Here is a 12090-nt window from a genome sequence, read left to right as displayed (position 1 = left end):
AACATCGAAATAATGCAGAACACGACAAACGACACTGCTCATAGTGCACATTACGCATCGCGTGCTCGCACCGTGGAATGCTCGATGGTGCTTTTCCCTCATCGTCAAGAGTTGAATTCGACGCAAAAAGAGTGCAAAGAATTTTCACTTACTTTTTCGCATAATGTGCCAGAGAGCCTTCAGGTTAGCGCAATGATGGAAGTGTAGACTAAAAAAAGTTACCTTCGACAGCTTTTGTAAGAAACAAAAGGCACGGGTTCTATTTGGAAAGCCCAATAGTCTCTCACCAATTCTGATGTGTTTGAACTTTGCCCTAGCGATTTACTACCTGTAAGACCTGGAGGCAGCGTTGAATCTCTTCTTCAGGTTATGCGCCTGTGAATCCCCCATATAAATGCGGAAGATTCATAGGAATTCACTAATAGTATTGGCCTCACAGGCTGAAGCGAACGATTCCCGGCATCTATTGCTGCAGGTCAAGGCTAATAACTCTCCAGCTTGGAACTGCAAGCTCTTTAAATTAGCTTAAAATCCGATATTCAAAACATTCATTCCATTATAGAACTCATGGAATTATTACTGATAAAATTCAATAGCCTTGCATCCAGTTTTCCGGAGGTATTAACTTGATGTTTTTCAAAACTAAAACTGATAAAAAATTACCTAAGGATTTCGATGGAACAGGAACAGCTACAGCAGACTACACTCACTATTGTCTATTCTAGGAGGAAGTAATAACTTATAATCAATAAATATTTATTTTAATTCAATGCAAGCATTTTTTTGTGAGAAATCTTTACCCATCATTTGCCTGCCCCCCCCACTAATTTTGATACAGGGCCCCAAGGTTCCCGGGGTCCCAAGGAATGCTACGCCAGTGGTGCCACTTGAGTTTTTTACGCAATTCAGAAATATGATTCTATTTGCGAAGTCCAAATACGAATCGCATAGGTACATAGATTCGACCAAATTTAATAATCTGCTCCTCAGTAATGTCAAGAAAACAACTAAGCAATTTTTTACCGATGAAAAAAAACAGAGGAGGTTCTAAAGTCGCCACGTACCGATATTTATTTATGTTTGACCATGCATAACTTTTTACAGAGTATTCCGAAATTGATAAAAAAATATATTGGAAAGAGTAAACCCCGAAGTTGTTTTTCGCCTAGGAGGCGAGGAAGAAGCGCTCGCAGCTTGCTTGGCATAGGCATGGGAAAGAGCAGAGTCCTAATTTTTTAAACTTTCTTATTGTATTTTTTATTAGTATTACGGTAATGAAAATCATAATATACTTTTTTGAAATCCTTGTATTGAGCCCTTTAATTTGATACCAAAAACAAACCACACAGTTATTTACCATAATTATCATTGTTATTTGTTAGCGAAACCCTTCGTTAGCCCAGGTTTGCACAGTGTAACAATAAAAACCGCATATACAAATACGGTTTTATTGTACTTATGAAAAGAGAAATTATTTAATTTTGTTAATACGAATTTTAGAAAATATCGACTAAAAATTACAACACTAGTGTATCGATATAATTATCGACTATGAGGCATCACTTCGCTGGCGTATATACGTATTGCTTTGACCCTTCTCTCCCCCAGACCTATCCCCCAAAAAGCAAGAAAGGGACAACTGCAGCTCAGACCGTTTTAGGTAGATAATTTTTGACCAAAACAGTATTTCGTAGTCAACTGTTTTCTCCTCAAAACATGGCAATTATTTTTAAAAAATTTTTTAGAAAATAAAAGAAGACTTCGGCTATGCCCCTATGTTCTCATTTTTTTGAAATTATGCATATATTTTTTTTAATGAGTGTCTGAAAATGTACAAAAAATTATGCAATATTTTGAGTTTTTGAAGTCTCCTAATTCCTATGATAATAAGAATATGAAAAAAATCAAAACATAGGGGCATGGTCATGGCAGCAAAGAGTTCTATGTCACAAAAATATTTGATCTAGTGTCATTATCCAGGGAGAAAACAGTCGACTACGTTTGTATGGAGAAAGAGCCGGTACCCTTTCCTCTTAACAGTTTTTCTTTCTTCCATGTAATGTTATTTTTAAAATGTACTAGTCAAGGCCATTAAGTTTCTTGTTTTAAGTGTTAATGTTAATATATAAAAATATATATTTAGTGAAGAAATTTTTTTAGTTTTTTTTCAAATTTGATATTTTAAGTTAATTATTGTAAATACAAAGAAGGCTGACAGAATAAATAACAAGATGTTGTCTAATAAAAAACATGCCATTTAACTATATTAACTTTAATAACTAACTACAAAAACACTGAATAAATATCTTTTTAAGTTGATGATGGGCCTGTTTTTGTTTTCCGATTAAGTTTTCTATATAAGAAAGACAAACGTTTTTCATATTCCTTCCATTTAGTTGGTCTCGTTACTGGTGTCCCAGTACGAGCAAACATTTTCTTCTTACGAAGAAGAATCTGAAATTTTAATAAGCATTTCCTTCAATTTTGTCGGGCTACAAAAATCAATAAATAATTTTAAAAATATTAACTTACATGATACTCATGGCCACTAACTCCTTTAATCCATGACGGCAATGTATACAAAGTCTTAACAGGATGTAAATCACCAGAACCTAGTATATCTATGTAGTCATTTTGACCAAATAATGCCCGGCGTTCTGTCCATGGGTTAAGAGGTCTATAATGAAAATGCCAGTTTCATCAACATTTCTAAAAAATACGGATTCGTACATATCGAACGCATCCTACCTGTACTCCGGCATTGGCAATCGTCTTCCCTCTGACCGTGGCATTAACCCTCCACTCCAAATTTTTTCTTCGTATCCATACCGTCTTACAAGTCTCGTTTTGTCCGCATGATACCTCGTTCTATAAAATACACACTACTTATTCGATTTTACAAAACATCATTATTAAATATATTATTATTACAATTAAAATTGTAAAAAATATCTAACCTAACAATATTTACAGTAGGTCGCCAAAGCGATTTAAGAATAGTCGAACTTAACCACTCCATTAAGAATATTAATGTGATTTATTTAACTACAGATATAATTCTTTTCCGTTAATATTATTGATAATAATCCATATTAACAATAACATCAATAGCACTTATCAAAAGAATTTCTATTTAAAGTTTAATTTGAATCTTATTACTTAATAATTATGCCTGTGACTCCTAAGAAACTCTTATGACTTATGACCACAGAGTATAGTAATACTTACAGAAACTTATGACTCATATGAGAACAGATACTTAATACTCTTATGTCAAATGTCAATAATTTAATATACCAAAGTACTTGCTTCTCTGGCACAACTGAAAGCCATTAAACCAATCAATCAATCAAAGTATTAACATAATAAGTAGGTAACATTAACAACACAAACACACAACAGCGAAGTGGAGAGAATGGAGATAAGCTTCTGTCGCTCCGAAGAACGCAATCGGCTGGCGATTTCGCCGGGGCTTGCCTTAGTGATAAACGGTAGCACCCAAAAGACAAGCATAAGGCGCACAAAAATCATAGCGCTAGCGCAAGGGCAGGTGAGTGACTCGACCTATCGTTTATTGCGGTTGAAAAACAAAGAGATCGCAGTTTTCGAATGGGGAGAGACGTCCGTCTACGCGCAGTACAGTTTGTGGCTACAGCGGCTGAGCGAGATCCCCGGGGGAATACCCGGAAGAATCAGTGTGGATTCGATGAGAGTCGACTATGATAGAGGCGACGTATCAGATAGGTACGGCTGCCTAATTGCCTCCAAGAACAGTGAGGTCATTGTCTACGATGACAGGAGGGAGGATCTTAATTACTTATGATATAAATCCAAAACACCTTCACTCCTGCATCGCCGACTCTCGAGGAAACCGCACAGAGCGACTCGCAGCGCCTACAACTAAAGGTCGAAGCCCAAAAGGTAGAACAACGTAGGGCAATGGCCGCACCCGAATCTTAGCCGAGCTCAATGTCATTGGCGACATTTATTGAGGCAACCATCTCCCCTATCCACTTAATAGTCTTATGACCTAAAAATTAAATTATAACTTTAGTTTGAAGAAATTGCACTATATTTGATAAAATAAAATAAATAAAGTAATAAGTATTATTTTTTTAAAAGCACCATGCATATAATAACCATTTCCATCAATAGTAGGTAAATAATATCTCTCTTAGTGTGTCTTCATCCGCATTTCATGTGGATTTCATCCTTTTTTTTATGTTATGTTGTTATATAAATTAAAATAATCATATTACAAAGAAATCCACTTCGTTATGATTTAAAATCTTAAAGGATAAGTAATAATGTAGTTTTACGTTTTTCTACTATTACTATCTTTGTAAATAAAACAGGTAATATACTATCTGTTATCTATATTTCAATTAAACAAAATGGCCGAAATGCTTTGAAATTATTCTATTTCGTAAGAAAAAGTTTGAAAAGTATGTATTAAATATGTCATTAAAAACTGAATGTTTTGATTAATCTCAATAAATTCTCACAAAAATAAATGTTTTTTATATTGTTGATTGCTTAAAAAACAGTCACTTCGCTCATTTGCGTTGTTTGTTTACTTGTTATGTTTTTGTTCTCAAGTTTACGTAAACAATATACAATTTGTAGATATTTAGTACTATTATTATTTTAAAAAAATAGTTTTATGCTAATTATGATTTTATTCCATTACAGAAACTTTAAATATGTCTAAAAAAGACCAAATTGATAGAAACGAACGTAAGTTGGAATCTAGCGATTATGAACACCTAATATCTCAACATAGTATATTCGAGTCTTCAAAACCTAAACACCAAGAACTACCAAGTTTTCCTGGTTTTTCTAATGCTGAAACTCAAACAAAACCAACTGATATAAAAGGGCAGGGATTAGGAACGTGGCACTATAATCCTTGGTGGATGTTAGCGAGTACTTCACGGAGTGTTCCATCGCAGGATGATTTTTCAGAAAACAGTGATCAAACAAAAGTAAAACAAGAACCCAGCGGTGCAGGAACACCAGATACAGATCCTTTACAAAATGACTTGGATCAGTTTCAAACGACGCCAACGCCTCCGCCACCTGCAGGGCTAGACTCCTTTTGTGATGATTGCTCGGACCCTTTCTGTGATTCCAGTGTGGCTATATGTCGAAAATTATTTCATTGTCCGCACTGCAGGAAAAGTTACCCTACAATTCTTGAATTTAACACTCACTTGACAGGAGTTCATCCTGCACAAAAGCCATTCAGATGCCAAATCTGCTTGGAACCTTTTTACAAAAAATCCCACTTACGACGGCATTTAGACGCAAGCCATACTCGAAAAGATGTGAACAAATGTTCAGTGTGCTCAAAATATATCAAAGATAAAAGTAACTTACGAAAACACATGCAAGTTCACACAGGACGTGTACCACAGAAGCAGTTCAAATGTGATTTGTGCAACAACAAACGTTACATGTCATTAGATAGACTCAACAATCATAAAGTGGTTTGTACAGGAGAGAAAGTACTGAAGTACTGCGATATGTGTACTAAAGTCTTTGACAATTCAAGATCATTAAACAGCCACAAAAAAGTCCATGCCCGAGAGTTAAAATGTGATAATTGTGGAGAGCAATTTCGATCCTTGGAACAGTTTAATAATCACAAAATGATCTGTTTAGGAAACACCCTTGATGCTGGTGGCAGCAGTTCAAACACTGCTGGAGCTCCATTGAGCCGCTGCTGTACACAGCCAGGCCTATGCGAGCATGACAAACCAGCATATCTGAATATACCGAGCTACGCTGCTAATAGAGTTCTAGATGCTACTCTATCATCTTTAAAATCAGAAATGAACTGATAACATAGAACCAATATTTTAAAAGTAGATTTAAACACAATTTTTTTCTGTTTTTATTTATATATACAGTTTACCAAATGGTTGAATCAATGACAGTAATAATTTACACAATTGAGAATTTCACAAGACTGATGCAAATATCCCGCCTCACAACTTGCTTTATTATTACCATTTAAATTTAGAATGTAGCTATTAAGTATAAAACAATATAAATAAGTATTACTATTTGAGCATATTTATAAAGATTAGCAAATATTGTCAATTAAATGGAAAAATGACATTTCTCAAAAATTTTAAAAGTAAGGTTATTACTGGAAAGTCTGTTATCAACATTATTTTTATATGGATAAAAGATCTTACATGTCAAGCTCACTAGATGACACCAGTATCATTTTGGTACGTGGTCATCGCCATATTGATTGAAGAAAAACGTTGCTCTACCATTTTATATAAACATATTTATTTTTTTAAATAACAACGATATCTTAATCTTTATATAAATACCTTTAAAATTATATATAACACTTACATGTAAATATAAAACTTATAAGGAGAAATTAATTTTAATAAAAGTAAAAACTTTAAATGTGTGTATTGCAAAATTTGCTATTTTTGAATAATGTCACTTTAATATTTAACCGATGATATATTTGCTTAACTTTTCAGCTGTTTATTTGGATTCCAAGAATATGCTCAAATGGTTACCCACCTTTTATTTTGTAATAATATTATAGTACACCTGTAAGTTTCCACGGAACAGCTTTACCAGACCAGACTTGTACTTTTAAAATGACAGATATTATTTATTGTTTGAATGAATGCATTGACTGATTTAGACTAATGACTAATTAGAGTGCAGTATTAATTATAATTTTTTATTTTTCTATTTTGGAAAATTGTAAAAGCTATATTTTTTTTTATAATTTTTAGAACATAATACCTTAGTTTTATGTGTAAAGGTTGATGGAGTCTGTGCATAAAGCATCTTTTATATTTCCAATGCTCCAATGTACATCTTGCTCCAAATATTTTTCATGTTGTATATTGATTATTATAGGTGTATAATCTTCATATTATTTAAGGACAACTATGTATGAGACTTACATTTATGACATAAGATCTAGGTCAACTGTAAAGTGCAATGACCTTTGGCTAAGCCATAAGCATGTTGTGGTTTTAAAAATTTTCTTGAGTGTGGTCACTCATAATATTTATTCTAGAAGTGTTATACACTGAAAACTATTGCTTATATCCATAGGATCCTATTTTAAGGACTTATTATAATGGATATATCTAAAAATGTTTAAAAATGAAACAGCAAGAAATATAAAGTTTTGACATTGAATCTTTAAAAGTGCTTGATTATATCTTATATAGTAGGTCCTTAATACTGTTTAGAGATTTACAGTTTTTTTTTTTTTTTTTTTTATAACAGGCTCTTTTTAAATTGAGCAAGCCTTATTAAAATTATTATTTAATTAATATTATATTTTCATGTTCTACCTTTAATCATTTTTTAAAATTATTTTATTTATATTTATTACAAGTTATAAAAAGACTTCATTTTCGAGGCTTTATTAATCATGTTTAGTTGTTGCTATTTACAATTGTTTTCACATACAATGTCTTTAATTTTTGATATAAGAATAATCTAGTTTTATACATAGGGTAAAAGCTAGATAAACACTTATTGTTTATATATATATATTTATCATAGATGATTTTTTATGTAAGATTATCGTCTTAAGCCCATAAATTACAAGTTTTAATTTAATGAGTACTGAAGCATAAATACATATTTGATATGCATAATGCGTCATAGGTACTGTATGAATTGCTATGTGTTCTGAACACTGCGATAATATGTGAGTCACCTGGCTACGCACACATTGTGTTATTGTTGTATTCAATATCAATCTAATATTTTAGCTCATACAATAACAGCAGTCGCACAGATAGTGGTTAAACTTACATAGATTGTCAAACCAAACTGCAATAATAAGAGGCTGGTGTATCAGTCAATTACAACTAAGACAATAAAGATCGCATATTTTATTACGATCAAAGATGCGGAGTCAGAGAATTATAAAATAATTATGTATATAATTATCAACATGTGTATTGTATAACGTCGAAAGTTTTAATTAAATAGTCATATATCATGTGAAGATATTTGACTCTTTGTCAGTTCACCTATCAGGAGATGTTAAAAACTGACCTAATGTAATATTTAAGTTTAGATACAGCTTTATTTTTAAGGGATCTTTATAAACGTAACGGCAATATTATTATTTATATCATTATAGTTAAATATTTTTGTATTTTAAAAGATTTAATAAGGCAATTAATCGTATTGTGTCCAAAGAAATTGTTTTTATGAGTTTATTTATTGAAAGCGTTTATGACTTTCGCGTAATGCAAATATTATAACTTCGTTTATAATTAATTTTGTATTTATTTTTGCTTTTTAGTCACTTAAAAATGATTATAAATTTAGTAATCTTTTTCAAAATTTTATTTCGGTGCAGAATTAAAAATTATTTTGATCTGTACCTGTATAAAAGGAGATAACTTTCAAAACTACCTATCTCAGTTTTTAATAATTCAAGTGGTTTCAATATTCAGTAAAGATAATCTAATATATAAAATTCTCGTGTCGCGGTGTTTGTAGTTAAACTCCTCCGAAACGGCTTGACCGATTCTCATGAAATTTTGTGTGCATATTGGGTAGGTCTGGGAATCGAACAACATATATTTTTCATCCCCCTAAATGTTAAGGGTGGTCCACCCCTATTTTTTTTTAATTTTTAGATAAATTATTTATTCTTTATTTTATTATGATGTGGCGTTGAAAAATACATACAACCCTAAATTTTCACCCTTCTACCACTAACTCCTATTTTTAATATAGCGTTCAGCAGCAAGACAACGTTTGCCGAGTCAGCTAGTAAATATCTAAAAATCATTGCTTTAAAATTTTTAATTTGGAGATGACTACTTTTGATAAATTGCCTTTATGTGCTGATATAAATTTTTAGAAATTAAGATTCTGAAATAAATTTTCATGTAACATCAAAATATTAAGAATGATTTCTAATGGAGAACCACTTATTGAACCGGAATAGGAAACACTAACACAGGTTAAAATATTCGCATTACGCCTAAAAAAGTTACAGTACGTAATTTCAATGCCTATACAATGCTAAAATCAAAAGTAATATTCATTTTATGTTAAGATTTTAGTATAGCATATTTAGTGCTATAGTACAAATAATGCTTAGAACTTAACGTTACGAATTTCTTTATTTTTTCAATCAATTTATATTAAACGGTATATTTTCTTTATAGAGTTTAGTATGGTGTTATATAATTTATGCACCTAGCATAAGAAAACATGTGTTCATATGAATTTAGTTATTATAGTAAATATAGTTCGCGTCATGTAAAAAGAACGCTGGCCTTGAAGCTGCGCAGAAGCGATTTATCGGTCTATTTGGTGGTACGGGGTAGGGGGACGGGAGTGTTTATCACTTGTCGCATGCTTGCCGGTGTGCTATTGGTTGACTGCGGTTGACAGTTCGACGTCGACTCAAACTATTATCGCGCACAAAAGTTTTTAATTACAAAATTCTCCATTTACTATTTATTTCACTAAAAAACAATTATCAATTTATCATTTTAAACACATAAAAACTATTAAGATACGAATATCGAGAGTACAGATAATAATTATTTTTGAATACGACATTTCAATAACTAAAAAATTTGTTATTGCTTTTGTTTAAAAAAAAATTGTGATTTTGTAAAGTGATAATTATTATACTTATTTAGTCCGAATTATTCGCACTTGTATTTCTAGTATTTTTTAATGTACCTACCAATAACCATTATACGAAGCCGCGAGTGAAAGCCTAATTAAAAAATAAAACAGTAGTACTTGTGCGCGAGTATACCCATGCGCAAACGCACCCCCTCCAGTTTCTTTCAGCGTTCTTTTTACATGACGCGAACTATACCTACCTAGTTTTATCTCTATTACAGTGTAGCAATCCTGTAAACTTGCAATTATTCATAGAGAATCTTATTATTCCACCGAAATCAAACCGCTACTTATTAATCATTGCAGAATGAACATAGTAAAATATTTACTAAAGATTGTAACTTTAAAAATTCAAGCAAAAAAAATTGAAGCAATTGTAAAGCAGTTGCTGAAGTAGCTGACGACATAAAATAATGTAATGATGAAACCACAATTAAACGAAACTACTTTCCGTTACTCTACGTTTTTACTTGTTAATTTATAATGAATGATTTTCATGCAGGTTTTTTTTTTTTACCCTTGACAATAATTATGTGGTGTAAAGGAAAACTATTAATATATTTAAATAATAATAATATTTCTACTTTTCACAATGGTCAATTAATAAAGAAACAGTTCATTTGATTGGTTAGAAAATTGTAATTTAGTTAATTTTTTTTTCTTTATTTTTTCATTATTAAATAATACATTCACATTAAATCTTTTACACTCCTAAAAACTTAAACAAGTTATTTTTAAGAGTGCCGCACTCGCCAGACACAAAACGGCTCTGTATGTAGGTAGGTAAGTACAGACTGCTCTGAATTAAATAATATTTTTATTTTTCTTTAATTTTTCAAAAAACAGTTCCTAATTATTTATTAACGCAATTAATATTTTAAACCAATAAGTGCAAATAATCTCATTTTTAAAATTTTGACTTATCTCCCTTTTCCTTAACACCACAATACATTATTTACCCTACCAAGTAACGATAATTACCAGAGGACTATAATTTATTATAAAAATCACTATAAATGTTTTCTCCAAGAGAAAATCGAACCTGCAAGTAATTCCGATAAAAAAACTTTCGCCACACACACTTAGGAACTCAAGTAGGTTGAAAAGTTATAAACTATGAAATTAACAACTAGGTACTGCTCTAGTGTAGCGGTGCGTATGCCATTGTACGCGCTTATACACCGGTGGTTAGCGGCTTCAAGTCCCGCACGGGATGGATATTTAGCTTCTTAGCTTCAGCCTGTAATATCCCACTGCTGTGCAATAGGCCTCTTTCCCCATGTAGGAGAAAGATCAAAGATTATCCACCACGCTGCTCCAATGCGGGCTGGCGGATATACTTCCTACTATGAGTAATGATCGCTATCAGCCTATCAGGTGTACATGATAACAACCGGGACCGACAGCTTAACGTATGAGATCCACAAGCACTAACAACTAGACCGGAAATAAATGTTTAAAAACACATATCCACACCGAAAGGGTATCGAATCCGCGACCGCCGGATCAGAATAGAAACATTTTTGCTAGGAAAGATTCTTGGTCTAGAAAAAGATTTAAGGTCATGTAGAAGATTCTAGGCTCAGCAAAACAATTTCAAATAGTGTTGATGATTTTAGATGGGAATGAACTGTATTTCTTATAACTCCTCTCATCATCATCATCAGTTCAGCCTATTGCAGTCCACTGCTGGACATAAGCCTACCCAAGTTCGCACCAGATATCTTGGTTTTCCGCAATCCTCATCGAGCTTACACCGGCGATCTTACGTAGATCGTCGGTCCAACGGGCCGGAGGACGTCCCACACTGGGTTTGCCATCGGTCCTGCGACACAGATGACCAGCCCACTGCCACTTCAACTTACTAATTCTGTGGGCTATGTCGGTTACTTTTGTTCTCTCGCGGATAGTCTAATTTCTAATCCTATCTTTGAGAGATACCCTAAGCGTAGCCCGTTCCATTGCACGTTGAGTGACTTTAAACTTGTGGACCAGTCCCTTCGTCAGTGTCCACGTCTTGACTCCTTATGTTAACACAGGCAGGACGCATTGCTTGACGACTTTTGTCTTCAAGCAAAACTCCTTTAATTCATTAAAATTAGGAGGCATCCATTAATTACGTGAGCTATTATTCGATCATTTTAGACTCCTCCCATATCTTAAGTGAGATTTAGTGAGTTTTGCCTGAACCCCCCCGCCCACCATTTACGTAAGATGGAGGTTAAAAATATTTAACTTAATTTATAAATTATAACTTAATTTATTTTCATTATTCGGGAAAATAATATCTCTTCCCGTGGGTGTCGTAAGAGGTGACTAAGGGATAACACAGTTCCACTACCACATTGGAACTTAAAAAGCCGACCGATGGCGGGATAACCATCCAACTGCTGGCTTTGAAATACACAGGCTGAAGACAGGCAGCAG

At 32.8% G+C, this 12090-nt stretch overlaps 2 protein-coding genes across 2 annotated transcripts; one reads left to right on the top strand and one right to left on the bottom strand.

The window, feature by feature from the left end:
• Positions 1–2234: 2234 nt before the first annotated feature.
• LOC123665360 (39S ribosomal protein L51, mitochondrial) lies at positions 2235–3216 on the bottom strand. The gene is made up of 4 exons (XM_045599676.1): positions 2958–3216; positions 2749–2868; positions 2533–2677; positions 2235–2454 (listed from the first exon to the last, which is right to left on the bottom strand). The coding sequence occupies exons 1-4, from the start codon at positions 3017–3019 to the stop codon at positions 2311–2313; spliced, it is 471 nt and encodes a 156-aa protein (XP_045455632.1). The 5' UTR covers positions 3020–3216; the 3' UTR covers positions 2235–2310.
• Positions 3217–4187: 971 nt separating this feature from the next.
• On the top strand, positions 4188–5885 carry LOC123665350 (zinc finger protein 492-like). Its single transcript, XM_045599666.1, has 2 exons — positions 4188–4445; positions 4693–5885. Exon 2 carries the CDS (start codon positions 4704–4706, stop codon positions 5841–5843), a length of 1140 nt encoding a protein of 379 aa, XP_045455622.1. The 5' UTR covers positions 4188–4445; positions 4693–4703; the 3' UTR covers positions 5844–5885.
• The last annotated feature ends 6205 nt before the right edge of the window (positions 5886–12090 follow it).

This window comes from Melitaea cinxia, chromosome 2 (genome assembly GCF_905220565.1).
Source record: "Melitaea cinxia chromosome 2, ilMelCinx1.1, whole genome shotgun sequence".
NCBI classification, from domain to species: domain Eukaryota; kingdom Metazoa; phylum Arthropoda; class Insecta; order Lepidoptera; family Nymphalidae; genus Melitaea; species Melitaea cinxia.
The sequence above is the reverse complement of the archived record's forward strand: the minus strand, read 5'-3'. Positions and strand labels throughout refer to the sequence as shown.